At 44.0% G+C, this 14543-nt stretch overlaps 1 protein-coding gene across 4 annotated transcripts in view; it reads right to left on the bottom strand.

The window, feature by feature from the left end:
- Positions 1-1584: 1584 nt before the first annotated feature.
- Positions 1585-14543, bottom strand: part of Myo5b (myosin VB) — a 330335-nt gene continuing 317376 nt past the window's right edge. For 3 of the 4 annotated variants that reach the window (XM_006525714.4, XM_006525715.4, XM_006525716.3), the window contains 3 exons: positions 13259-13433; positions 11627-11707; positions 1585-3986 (listed from right to left, as the gene is read on the bottom strand). In XM_006525714.4, the coding sequence (XP_006525777.1) occupies positions 3834-3986; positions 11627-11707; positions 13259-13433 (409 nt within the window). In that variant the 3' untranslated portion in view covers positions 1585-3833. The remainder of the gene's footprint in view (positions 3987-11626; positions 11708-13258; positions 13434-14543) is intronic. The other variant, NM_201600.2, reaches the window with a different exon arrangement.

The following is a 14543-nucleotide window of genomic DNA, read 5'->3' as shown; positions in this document are numbered from 1 at the left end:
TATTTATTTCTACACATTTTTATCCACAGTGGAATAATTACAGTAACCATTAACAAGCATTTTTCTATAACACAGCTATAGTTTACAGACTTGCCCAAGATGAAAAAAAAAATTTTTTTTTTCAGTAGCATTTCTTCTGTAGTGTTAGATTTACCCCTGAACATTTTGTTTTACTTCCTCAGAGAGGCAAGCCTTCATCTAAATGCCAGTTGATTGCAAAATGTTATATCCAAATCTGGATCCTTTAACGGTATGACTTCAGACAGTAGTCTGGTTCCATTGGTCGATGCCCTGTGTTAGAACGTTTTTGGCTAATAGTGTAAGTGTGGACACATGTGCCATGGCTCACATGTGGAAGCCAAAAGAACATTCACTGAGCTCTGGAGAGTGAGCTCAGGTTGCCAGGCCTGTGGCTTGTGTGGCAAGCGCTTCTTACCCCATGAGCCATCTTGCTGTCCCTACCCCATGAGCCATCTTGCTGTCCCAAGTCTTATTTTAGGAAAACAATTTTTAGTATTCACTGATGTTCATTATGAAAAAAATCCAATCTTGTCATTGGCCTTGACTTCTAATTTCCTACACTCTGTAATTCTAATTCTGAGATTGTGGCAGCAATGTGTCAAAAAGGAAGTCTTGATTATTTGACTAATATAGCAAGTTAACTTCAGAAATGAACTGCAAATATTTTGAGAAGACATGGAAGCTGCTCTGGTGGAATGAATAGGTATGAGCCTTTATAGACTGTTAGAATGCTTGGCCATAGGGAGTGGCACTGTTCATGAGGGGGTGTGGCCTTGTTGGAGGAAGTGTGTCACTGTGGAGGCAGGGCTTTAAGGTCTAGTGTGACAGTCTCCTACTGCCTGCAGATCAAGATGTAGAACTCTCAGCTCCTTCTCCAACACCATGTCTGCCTGAAAGCTGCCATGCTCATAGTGGACTAAATCTCTAAAACTGTAAGGCCACTCCAGTTAAAGGTTTTTCTTTAAAGAGTTGTTGTGGTCACGGTGTCTTCCTAACACCGGAACCCTAAGACGGCTGCTGTGCTGTCCCGTTTAGCTGCCACTTCCTCCGTGGTCAAGTGTTTGAGAAGAATTTAGTTTATGCAAACGAATTGGATTCCAATTTGTTGCCATAATCCTCAATGCACTCATAGTTAGAAGGACTTAACATTTTGTCCCAGGAAAAATCAGGAGAAGCAGCACCTTTGACATGTTCCATGGAAGGAGGAAAGCCTACCGTTGGGTCTGACCTGACCTATAGGAACTACCCTAACTGCAGCTCGGTAGGCCCAGGGAGAAAGAATGCCTGCTTCAGTGACAACTACTTTATGTGGAAATACCCCTGTTACTCCAGGGACATGCTTAGTGCCTAGATGGTAATCCTTAAAGCACAAATGTTAGATTTATGAATATGTGATTAGCCTTTAAGGTGCTTGTTTTCATGAGATAAATCAGAACTCCACAGGATGCTACACCGAACATTTTCTTCCCACAACTACTTCTGGGAAATATGTGGTAAGTCAGTTATTGCAACTGCTAAAGGCACACGGTGGGATTGTAATTACTCAGAAGCAAAACTACTTAGTGAAGCGATCAAACTTGTGTTGCATTTATTTAAATTCAAAGATAGTATTGATTTCATGAAGTTGGGGAATGTTTACAATTAGTTTTAAGAGGAAAGGAAATCATTGCTAAGGGAGGTTCAAGGACAGCGTGTTCTCTTAGCATGCCTGAGTACCAGAGCTCAATTCCCAGCAATTGGGGAGAAAACAGAATGTATACAGAACAAGATGCTAAAAAAGAGAGTGCTGTTTCTCAAAAGGTCCATTTCAGCCTCCGAGGATGAAGTGAAACAGGCAGGATGTGAGGCTCACCAGCCACCCTGTACTTCGGAAGTACAGCAGCCAGGGTGCTCCTGTGCTCTGGAAGACTGGAGTATAACTTCACGCGGGTTACCCACTCCCTCCATTTGTGTGATTACTGAGCTTTTATATCTAGTGACCGACCAGTGACAGGAGTCTCCTACCCCACTTTTGGGGGGGGGGGGTGAGCGATGATTTCAGACTATATGCAAGGTCAGAGAGCCATATTTGAGAAGTCACCACTTCTTAAAAATGCTTAGCAAGAGGGCATTTTGGGTGTTCTTGAGGGTTAAGGAGTCTTTACGTGAGTCAATTTTGAACACTAAAGTGCACACTAAGGCAAATTATATTCACAACTTTAAAAAGGTAGCCAAATATCCAGCTGTTTTATTTGCATTTGGGGGTTGGAGGGCCAGATCCAGTTGTCAGGGGCTGTGACAAAGCTGTGTGTGGGTGGGGGGGAGGGCCTGTTCTTGGAGATGGACACCCAAGAGCAGCTGGGTTGCTCACTGTGGACCCAGAAAGGATGATGCAGGTGACCGTGCGTTTGTCCCCGGATTTGCCTCGTGCCAGGCACTGTTCTTTGTTCTGGCCCCAGCAGTAAAGGACGACTGGGGACATAGACCTGTCACAGCACATCATTTTAGGGCTTGGTGTGTTCAGTATTCCCAAGGACCTTCTAAACTGGGTGACACTTGGGGAAGTCTTCTAAAGTCTGGAGAAATCTCAATAGCATAATGAAGCTCCTCTCTGGTTTGTTTGCAAACCACCTGTGACTGCCATGGGAACAGCATATTTTTAATAAATATGGATTATAGAAATGGGTAGAAAGACTATATATAGGGTTGTTTAACGAAACCTTTGTTTTAGAGTTCAAAAAAGTACCCAGAAGCAAAACAAAATTCTGAGGAACACATCGGCCTGTTATATTATTACTAAATGTTCTCTTACGTCTTTTATTTCATAGCAGAGTGTTTACATTGATTTCAAACTTTGAAAAACAAATGTTGAAAATAACTTGAGAAGGGAAAGCTGGCCTAAGCAACTGCAATCTTTCAAAGCAATTAAAAAGAAACAAACCCACAAATCTTTGGCTAAGACTTAATGGCTGTGCAGTCTCCTTCAGACGCTCTTCAGACAATTGGGTTCTTGGCTCTGCTTCCCTTATGATCTTGAGGCCTGGAATCAGCAGCACACTGGTTTGCTTTTATACCTGCAAATAAAAGCTAGCCATCCTCACCTACCATTTCCATACTTGAATCGTGGCGGAAGCTTGCCCGTCTCCGCACTGACTAGCAGCGGAGACTGCACTCTTCCATCTTCCTCACCCTTGGCACCTTTGATGGCAGTATGTTTAGTGCAACTCTCCCACAAACCTGAGACTATCGCAAGAGCTGGGTCATCCAGTTTGCTTGGAAACAGTGTTCCACCCCAGCGCCCCTTGTTCACCAGGCATCAGTGAATACCAATTCACTGGAGGAGTCTCCTGAGGTGTAAGCCCATACTTTTGTTCTCAAAACATCTTCCCCTAAGATCATCCACACCTTTGGTTTATCAATATGTGTCAATCTTATGGTTATTAGTCCCATCATTTCTTGAAAGACCCACAAAGGCAATTTACGTCATGTGTTTTTAATATTATCTCAGTTTGAACATTCTCAAGATATATACAAAGATCAAAGCTAGGCACTTCCACTCTGTAGAACTGGCATTTTTATATGGCGACTGGAGCTGCAGAGTGGCTGTTCGTTCTGACGTGTCTTGGTTTAACCTGAAAGCACAGCTTTAACAAATCCACCTTCCGGGTGTTTTCTGAGCAGCATTGGCGACAACTGTGCACCCCGCTGTTTAGTTCTGTGCTCCCGCCAGTCTCTAACATGGTTTGATCTACGCTGGGAATATTTAACACACCTAGCATTCTCTCGGCTGACAGCACATGCTTCCTTCTCGCTCGCCTCGGAAACACGCATCCTCAGACTTCATTGAGAAACTCCAGGTTGAGACAGGCCGGGATGTGGATCGAGTCCATGGTCAGAGCAGATGGGTTATATGGAAACAGAACTGGGAACACGTGCTTGGAGTCCAGCAGGAGCTGCTGAGGGTCATTCCTCTCTTGTAGCTGAGCCTGTGGGGGGTGGGGGGAGGAAGAAGACCATGGAAGGATTTAGAACTACCTAAAAATCGCCTGCTTCAGTAATGTCACAGAAGTGAGGAGCATCTGTCGTGGAAAGATTTCTAAGGTGACATGGGAGGAGTGTGGAGTCAGGACAGTGTGGGCTCCCTGTGTCCCCGAGGCAAGCCGTGATTTAGGTTGTTGGAGCTAATCAAGCGCCCTCACCATTCTAACGTGGTTTTAATGCTTCCATCTAAGGGAAAAGGTGAAACTCTATCTTAGGTGCAGATTCCAAGGGAGGACTGTCATGGCGTGGGTAATGGACTGAATTCTAGAGCAGTGGTTCTCAACCTTCCTAATGCTGTGACCTTTTAATACAGTTCCTCATGTTGTGGTGACCCCCCAAACTGTAAAATTATTTTTGCTGCTACTTCATAACTAATTATGCTACTGTTAAGAATCATAATATAAACATCTGTGTTTTCTGATAGTCTTAGGCAACTCCTGTGAAAGGGCTGGCCAGCCTCCCCCAAAGGGGTTGTGACCTATAGACTGAAAACTGCCGATCTATAGGCAGACTCACTGCTCTGAACACAAGCCTTCCTATGTCTTAATTTTGTCATATTCAGAATGGAACACCATAGAAAGTGCTGAGGAAACAGGCAGTGTAGGATCAGCCCCTCCACAGAAAACGATTCTGAGTTTGAAAGAGTGATGTTAACTATTTCAAAACTCCTGCTTAGAGACTTGATTATAACCATCCTTTGATGAAGAGAGAAAGAGGCTGATCTTTGTGAGAACTTGTGTAACCGTGCTTCTATGCCCCATTCCTCAGCCTCAAGTGTAGCCCTGGTGGGAGAAGCCCACGGTCTGGATCAGCTGGGTAGTACCAGAGAAAGCAGTGGGGTCTGACCTCTAAACATCTGAGCTTGTGCTCTTTGGTTCATCTGCTGGATCCAGTACGGATACTTGTCTTGGACAAGGTTTCTCTCAGGGTCTGGTGACTTGTCTTAGTGCCATTAATTAGAATATTTAGAAAGGACAAATCCTCTTCCCCTCCCCCTCTCTTTGAAGTCAGATGTTTTAAGAAAAATACAATAACCAAAATGAAGTTCACTAAAGGAGTTCCATAGCAGAGCTGGGCAGGTAGAAGGGAGACGGGTGAGCTAGAAGATAAATTAGAGTCATCGTCCTTAACAAGTTAGCTAGAGCTGAAGTGATCGAGTCTAAGAAGGGAAAGAATGAGTAGAGCCAGATATGGTGCTACACATCCTGTAATGGCAGCACTGGGGAAGCAGAGGAAGGGGGGGGGTCAGAGTTCAAAGGCATTCTCAGCTACATTCCAAGTTTGAGGTCAACCTGGGCTATGTAAGACCCTGACTAAGAACAGACAAAGCTTGAGAGTCCAGGGAGCAAAATATCAATGCGCACACTATAGAAGTCCCAAAAGGAAATGAGGGGAAAGGGCAGAAAGTCATTTAAATCAAAGGAAACCGCCCCAAACCCAATTGGCAGTGTATATGAGCCCATCCAAGCTCATTGGACTTTGAGCAGGGTAAACTCACACACGGAGCCATGCAAACTGTTAAAACCCAAAGATGGGGAATCTTAAAAGGAGCCATAGAGACATGCATTTGTTACAAAGTATCCTGAAATGAGAGTAACTGCTGGTTGTTCACCTGAAGCCATGGACCTTAGGAAGCAACAGGATGACATAGCACAAAAGGAAACCACAAACGCACACGAAAACATCTGGCAAAGTTTTCTCCAAGGACAAAGGAACATTTATGTCATTTCTGGAGACAAAGACGTGTTGAGAAGAGCTTCAATTCATCATGAATAGCGATAGACAGAAATACAGTTAGAAACGGAGCCTACAGCTCTCTCAAGCCCACAGATCTCTCACGCCCACATTGGCAGAACTGAAGGGAGGAGGAGCTGTTCTCCATCAACAGCAGGGCACTTCCGGCTCACATTGATGATGTAGTGCTGCAAGGTGAGATCAGTAAACAGACAGGCAGAAGGACTCTTCAGCACGGAAGTTAGACTACTGGGAGCATGAAGAGGTACAGGGACCTTGCTGTCTCTTGCCACCAGGATCTTGTGCAGTAAACAGGTGTTCATTGCCTACTGAGTACTGTTAAGTACTACAGACAAAGAGCAAGGTTGGTCACCATGGACTAAAATATCTGGACAAAACTGAACCTTTTTCCTTGCAAGTTGATTATCTCAGGGACTGTGACAGATAGCTAAATCACACACATTCAGTTTCTGTGAGGATCAAAAGTCAATAATTCTGTACACAGAGTTCAGTTGCTGGCACCTGGCCGGTATTGTATTTGTCACTGGTATTAATTTTGCAACCTCCTGCTTTGTTCTTCCTACCTGGGAATTAACCATTAACTGTTGAGCCATGAGTTCCAGACAGGAGCTGTACTTGTAACATGGGCCCCTGAACTGTAGGAGTGTGGCCAAGAGGGAGAGCCACAAATCCTCGTCAGGAAAATACAGATCAAGCCCTATCAGCTTGAGACACAGAAAATGGGTTGTTTTGGTTTTCCCCCCCTCTTTGAGACAAGACACCATTGTTTCAAACAGTGACAATATTTTGATATAGTACGACTTTCGAGAGGTCCAATGCTACCCAACTTTAGAGTGGGAAGACCACTGCTCGTATTAGCTCAGTACCCAAGCAGCTGGCTTCCACCACTGTAGTGCAGGCACCTTTACTGTTCTGCTTAAGGCCTGAAACAGGCTGAGACCTGCAAGGACCAGCAGCCCTTTACTACAAGGTAGAAGGCGAGCCACTCGAGTGCAGGGCTGTGAAGAAATGGATTCCCAGGGACTTGAATCTCAGATTGTTCTCATTTTGTCCAGTCACCAGGACGATGGCAGAAAGTGCTGCTTAAGCCTCCAGATGTCAGCCACAAACCACTCATATTCTGGCATCTGAAGAGCGGGGCCACGAATTCAAAGTAATACAGAGAGTTTGACAGAATGGTTAAATACCATAGGGAGAGAAGCTTGACAGAGAGGTACGGCTACTTATGGAGGAAGAAGCAATGAGTTTCACTAAGCTAAGTACCAGTGGCAGCTCTGGTGGCACCTGGCATGGTCTCTTACTGATGGCTGCATTTGGGCCTGCTGCATTGGTTCTTACAGAACAGCCTCTCAGCCATGAGACAGGAAAGCAGGAGGCTCCTCAGAAAAGCCTCTCTGAGCACTTCAGTTCCTGCCTGCATCGTGGGCTCTACTGTTTAAAAGCCCTGAAAAATGCCCACTTACTTTTTGACAAAGGAGGCAAAAAATATAGCGTGGGAAAATAAAAAGATAGCCCATTTAACAAATGGTGCTAAGAAAACTGGATTTCTTATCTGCAGAAAGTCAAATTAGATTTGGAATTTTTACCTTGTATAAAATCAACTTAAAATGGATCACAAACCTTAATTTTAAACCCCCAAACCCTGAAACTTTTAGAAGAAAATACAAGATATTGGCATAGGCAAAGCATGTCCCACTGGAACGCCAGCAGGTCCGGAGCCAGGCCCACCACCAAGAGGTGAACTCCGTGGAAATAAACCCTTCTGTACAGCAGAGGGAACAATGAGCCTCACTAACTGAAGGTCAGCAGGGCTTCACCAGCCACACTCAAGCAAGGAGCAAATAGCCAAGTCACAAACAACTAAAACTGCCAGCAATAAATGGGCCACAAACTGAATACACAGCTTTCATAAAAAAATAGCCAAGAGCTGTTTTAAAAACGGGTTTTATGCCCACCATCACCAGGGTCATGCAAATTAAAACTGCTTCGACATAGTATCTTACCCCTGTTAGAATGGCCATCATCAAGAACTCAGAAGAAAGGATGTGGAGGGAAGAGCACCCTTTGCACTGTTGGTAGGGGTGCAAATCAAGGCAGACACTATGGGAATCAGCCTGGAGAGTTCTCAAAAACATAAAGAATAGAGCTACCATATGACTCCGCTATTTCACTCCTAGGTATATACCCAGAGAATCTCCATTCCTTACTACGGAGATATTTATGCTCCATTTTTATTATTTATTCACTATAGCAAAGAATTGGACCTATTTGTCCACAAACAGATAAATGGATAATGAAAATTTGGGAAAAAATATATATAATGAAATATTACTTAACACTAAAAAAAAAAAGAAGCCTAAAAGATTCAGGAAAGTCGGGCGGTGGTGGCGCATGCCTTTAATCCCAGCACTTGGGAGGCAGAGGCAGGTGGATTTCTGAGTTTGAGGCCAGCCTGGTCTACAGAGTGAGTTCCAGGACAGCCAGGGCTACACAGAGAAACCCTGTTGGGGTGGGGGGTGGGGGGTGGGGGGGAAGAGATTCAGGAAAATGGATAGATTTCAAATGTATAATATTACACGAGGTCATACAACCTCAGAAAGAAAAGAAACTACATGTGCTTTCTCGTACAGAATCTAGCCAAGAACACAGTCATTATTGTAAACAGAGGCACCTGCACACACAGGATAACATAAATAATAAAGAACAGGAAGGACGGAGTGCAGGCAGAGGACTTGGACACAGCTATGAGAGGGAATAGAAAGCTAGCTTTATATCTAATTCTGTTGTGGGGTTTTTGTTTGGGGTGGTAGACAAGTACATATGAGATATTCAATACTGAGAGTCTAAATTCCAAAGTGAAGATTCACATCTTCTGTTCCGAATGCGAATTCTAACTGTATGTGAGCTTGTTAAGTTTTACAGATTTTGGGTCTGGTTTATTTATCTGCACATTCTTAAAGTAATTAAGGTCATGAAATGAAAAAAACCAAACCAACCAACCAAACAAACAAAAAAACAAAAGCCTTGAGGAAATTGATTTAGAGGTGAACATGAAAACGGGGCCGATTAAAGAGGCTGAAGGACAGACAGCTCAAGGCACACACAGGTGATGGAAACTTAGACAGTACGTGATGTCACAGAGAATCCCCGTGAGCACCGGGGTGGGTCAACAGCTCTCATGCTTCCATTATACAAGTTTTAATATTAAAGTGTTTCAATGGATATGTGAAAACCACACATATTTGTGAGTTACTATGAAATGCTCAGTAATCCAGGTGTGTGTTTAAACATGTATACCGTAGCCCAGGATGCAGGCAATGGTACATCTAACAAGCAGCTCTGACTGCTGGTCACAAGATCAGGTGGGGTGAGGGGCTGACTGCTCACCAGTACCTCCCAGTACTGCATAGGCAAAAAAAAAAAAAAAAAAAAAAAAAAAAAAGCCTTGGCTGGCAAAAACCACTTTTGACAGGACTGCCATATTTTCTGGCACTATTTAACCCTTTTTCTATGCCCTTCGCCCCTTAGGCCTGCAGTTGGCTTGGCTCATATCAGTTAACTTAGGACTGAATTCCCTTCTTGCAGACGGTGCTGTTTATAGTTATAGTGAGTTATGGTTCTCTCTCATGTGGCTCAGGTTCACTTCTTGAACCTGTACTTCTGCTTGAACTGTTTTTCAGCCCTTCACAAAAGTCAGCAGTGGGGCGGGGTACCTCATAGCTTCTCTGCTGTACCCCAGTTCCTTCTCGGCGTCTAGGAGCTGGCTCTGTGCTCCTCCTAGCCTATGCTCCCACTAGGCACCCTCCATCCCCCGCTTCGGTGAATCTCTTGTGTGGGTGAGCTGGCCTGCTCTGAGGGCTGTATGCTTAGCATGCCCTGGCACTTCCCCCTGCCCTTGAGACAACCGCCACCTTTAGTCTGACTTGGCATCTGTCTCTTGACCTCTGTCATCTCTACTTAAATACCAGGCTAGAGTTCATTTATTCTTCTCCATGGGTCTTTTCAGAGCCAGAACACTCTTTAAATCTCTAGATCTCTTCTAAATCTTGGAATAAAATCTCCAGCCTTGCAAAGGAGAGCCACATTCTCTACCAAGCTCTTGATCTCTGGGGGTTCTTTCACAGTTTTGATAAATCCCCCCATTTCCCCAGACTTCTCTTCTGACCGCGTTCCCCTGCTTCCTATCCTTGGCTGGAGCTGGCTAATACAATGTGAATGTCCATGTATCCCCTACATGTAACTGTTGGAGAAATGAGTCCTTCTTTGTGAGTCACTACTGTAGCTAGCTCCTGTCAGCCACTGTCACACAAGGCGGCCCTCCACTGGACCCAAGCCTCCTTGGGCTCAGCTTGAGGAAGCTCAGATTTAAGTTTAAAGCTCACATCTCAAGAAGGATCTAAATGTACATCTGCTTTGATATGTTTCTTTCTGCCAATTCCCACGGGTAAACACTGTAATTACCAGAGGTGAGACTTAAGAGTTCAGATTGCAGTCTCAGAGAACAGACCATTCTTGGTTTCACATGGGTGGAGCTCCCTTGTCAATTCTACCTAGTGTCTTGATTTAGCAAGGTGTTCCTAGAAAACGAGGCACTTGAGTCTAAGAGCTGTGAAGCAAAAATAAGGCCAAACATCTGCATGTGTGCAGTTAACGTTACTATAGATATTAAGTTTCCTGTGTGTGCAGTCAATGTTACTATAGATACTAAGTTTCCTGTGTATGCAGTCAATGTTAATATGGACACTAAGTTTCCAGTGTGTGCAGTCAATGTTACTATAGATACTAAGTTTCCTGTGTGTGCAGTCAATGTTACTATAGATACTAAGTTTCCTGTGTGTGCAGTCAATGTTAATATGGACACTAAGTTTCCTGTGTGTGCAGTCAATATTAATATGGACACTAAGTTTCCAGTGTGTGCAGTCAATGTTAATATGGACACTAAGTTTCCTGTGTGTGCAGCCAATGTTACTATAGATACTAAGTTTCCTGTGTGTGCAGCCAATGTTAATATAGATACTAAGTTTCCTGTGTGTGCAGCCAATGTTACTATAGATACTAAGTTTCCTGTGTGTGCAGCCAATGTTAATATGGACACTAAGTTTCCTGTGTGTGCAGTCATTGTTACTATAGATACTAAGTTTCCTGTGTGTGCAGCCAATGTTACTATAGATACTAAGTTTCCAGTGTGTGCAGTCAATGTTACTATAGATACTAAGTTTCCTGTGTGTGCAGTCAATGTTAATATGGACACTAAGTTTCCAGTGTGTGCAGTCAATGTTACTATAGATACTAAGTTTCCTGTGTGTGCAGCCAATGTTACTATAGATACTAAGTTTCCAGTGTGTGCAGTCAATGTTAATATGGACACTAAGTTTCCTGTGTGTGCAGTCAATGTTAATATGGACACTAAGTTTCCTGTGTGTGCAGTCAATGTTAATATGGACACTAAGTTTCCTGTGTGTGCAGCCAATGTTACTATAGATACTAAGTTTCCTGTGTGTGCAGCCAATGTTAATATGGACACTAAGTTTCCTGTGTATGCAGTCATTGTTACTATAGATACTAAGTTTCCTGTGTGTGCAGCCAATGTTACTATAGATACTAAGTTTCCTGTGTGTGCAGCCAATGTTAATATGGACACTAAGTTTCCTGTGTGTGCAGCCAATGTTACTGTGGATGCTAAGGTTCCCATACGTTTAAGCAGGAAGCCTACAAATGCAAGGTTTTCTACACAGTGTAGCCAGCATGTATTAAGAGGCTAAACCCCACATTTTCAATGCCCTTTTAGCTTTAGACTAAGACTTTATAAAATTAACACTTGAGGACTCACCTGGATTGTTCGTATGAAGGACACTGTGACCCGTTCCTCAAATTCATTCAAGGGAGTGTAGAGGTTTAAAATTTTGACAATCTGTTGGAATGAAAGCAAAGCTCAGTACAGAACTAGATAAACTGAAGACACTTTTGACTTTTAAGACTCTGGACAGACCCCTCAAGGTGTGTGGTCAGGCCCATGGCCGACCCTGTGAGGCGTGAGCTCCTGTCTGATGCTCATGTCCTCGATGCCCACCCTTTCCCTAGGCTTGGTGGCTTATATATGAGTTCAGAAAACTCCTATCTGTAAGGCCCGGCCTCTTTCCTGCCGGTGGCTTAAGGTTCTTCAGGAGAGAACCAGGGATCTTGTATGAGAGAGGGCTTTCTTAACTGCACCTAACCACCATCTCCCACCCTCTTCCTTAAGGAAATTCATTTACAAGTAAGAGTTTTCTTCTTAACCAGACACAGTCTTTTGTGTGCCCCTCAACTATTTTGGTTGTGTGCAAGGCCAGGGACATGCAGTAAGCAAGCTCACAGAGGTGAGACATTTACTGGGGGGCGGGGAGCTGGAAAACTAAGAAGGTGCAGTTCTTAAGAGTTTGCAGGTTCGTCCCAGGAGTCGGCAGGGAGGAGAAACATATGCCCCTCGCCTTACTGAGTTTGGTTGGTTGCAAAGGTATTTGTTGGGAAACATATGCATTCGATTGGGAGAGTCTAGTTCCTATTTATTGGTATCTGTGACCAATTTCTAAGAAGTTGTGATCAAAGACAAGATCTAGGGCTTATCTCTTTATAGACCAGTTATATGTCTACAATCAAATTATACTATATAAATACAATTATGGGGAGAGGAATTTAAAATATTTAAGTACCGTTAGATTGCTAAGGCTTTATTTAAAACTGATATAAATGGAGTCTTAAAATATGGCCAAATAAAAATTACAGTTGTAAAGACAATATATAAAGAAAGCAATCAGCTTCATGTTGATAGATTCAGAAAAAAATTCTAGGTAAGGAACTATCTGGAATTGTTTTTAAAAAGGTGTGACATGAGGCAAGCAAGATGGCTCACTGGGGAAGGACTCCGGCAACCATGGCTGGTTATCTGAGGTCAATCCCAGAGCCCACATAGTAGGATAACCTCCTCCTCCCAGTCAACCTCTAACCTACACACACACACACACACACATCATCATCATCATCATTGCACATGTTATTTTGTTATCAAGGTTTGTGGGTCTTGTAACTTAGCACACAAGAAGGATCAAAAAGGGGCTGGAGAGATGCCTCAGTGGTTAAGAGCACTGACTGCTCTTCCAGAGGTCCTGAGTTCAATTCCCATCAACCACATGGTGGCTCATAACAATCTGTAATGGGATCTGATGCCCTCATCTGGTGTGTCTGAAGACAGCAACAGTGTACTCATTTATATAAAATAATAATTAAAAAAAAAAAAAAACAAAAGCAGAAGGCTCAGAAAGTTACAAGGAACTGACGTTGGGTTTTACAACCAAAGCGATCTCTGGTTCATCTTATCAGTTGCAAGTCTGAACTGTGTCATCAGGGCTGGAAGTGCACCCCTTAGAAAACTGCCGGCAGGCAAGGACAGACAGGAAGGGCCAGCGCTGGTCTTGAACCGCCGTACCTGCTGGGTGCTGAGGGAGGTGCACAGAGAGCAGATGGCCTCAGCATCCTCGTGGGTTTTCTTCTTCAGCTGGAGGAGCTGGGCTGCCTGGATGAGGGGCTCCATGGTCTGAACTGCTCCACTTTGGTGAAGGTTTTTGCCCCGAAGCCACTCTTCCAGTTGACTTATGTTGTACCTTAGCCAAGGCAAAAGGAAGCCGAGTTAAGCCTTAATTCTCGGGGTGGAAATGGGGAGGGGTGTGGGGAGGGAGCGCCTGCTGTGCTGTGCAGGTGACAGTGCCCTCACCTCAATGCCCTCACTTCAGTTATTTCATGTGGTTCAAAGCTTGCAAAGCGGGGTAAGGGAGATAGCTCAGTTTGTAAAATGTTTGCCTTGCAAGCAAGAGGGCCTGAGGTTGATCCCAAGACTCATACATAAACATGCACACACACACACACACACGCACACACCAAACAACAAAACCACTAATGGGCGAGGTGGCACACAGTTGTAGCCTAGGTGCTGGGCCGAGGAGGGGAGACAGGTTTTGCTGACCAGCCAGCCTACACAACTGTGATAAGTTCCAGGCCAATGAGAGCTTGTTGTTTGTTTGTTTGTTGTTTAAAGGTGCATGTTTGAGCTGTCCTCTAACCTCCACATGTTCACCTACACGTGTATGCACCACTACACTTACATGCATACATGAAACTTGGCAAAGTGCCTAGCATTCAGTAGCCATATATTGAGTGAAGAGTGAATAATAGAATGCATACTTAAAACTAAGCAAAGAAGGAATACCTAATGTGTCTATATAGATTAACAGAGGGAAGCATTAAACATTCTGAATTATAATTTGTATTTAACTTACAACCATTCATATTTCCTTGACAGCCTTGATAACTCCCAGTTCATCCATCTTTCTCGCTGGCCTGGCCACATTGCATTAGTCTTAATCAAAAGGTATCTGGCGAGCATCTCTTAAGCTAGTTTGAGCTTCATTGCTGAGTGAACTTCACCAATTAATACGGAAGTGGAGGATTTGAGTCATACAGTTGTGGGAAGGGCTACCAGTTAGGTGTAGATTTCACCTTGAAGGCAGCTGTCCTGTGTTCTGACCCCAGCCTGTGTTGGGGCTCTTGGTCTCTGTTGGGGAGTGGTTCTAATGCTTCTCCTTAATTTGGCTCCCCAAATCACATGGGGATCTAGTGTCCAGATGCTGAGGGGGCCCTGTCCCCAATTGGTTTTTGATTGGTCAATAAAGTTGCTAACAATGGCTGGGCAGGGAGATGAAGGCGGGACTTTCAGA

The sequence above is a fragment of the Mus musculus genome, chromosome 18 (assembly GCF_000001635.26).
Source record: "Mus musculus strain C57BL/6J chromosome 18, GRCm38.p6 C57BL/6J".
Lineage (NCBI taxonomy): Eukaryota > Metazoa > Chordata > Mammalia > Rodentia > Muridae > Mus > Mus musculus.
Note: the sequence above shows the minus strand (reverse complement) of the source record. Positions and strands in the feature narration are given on the sequence as shown.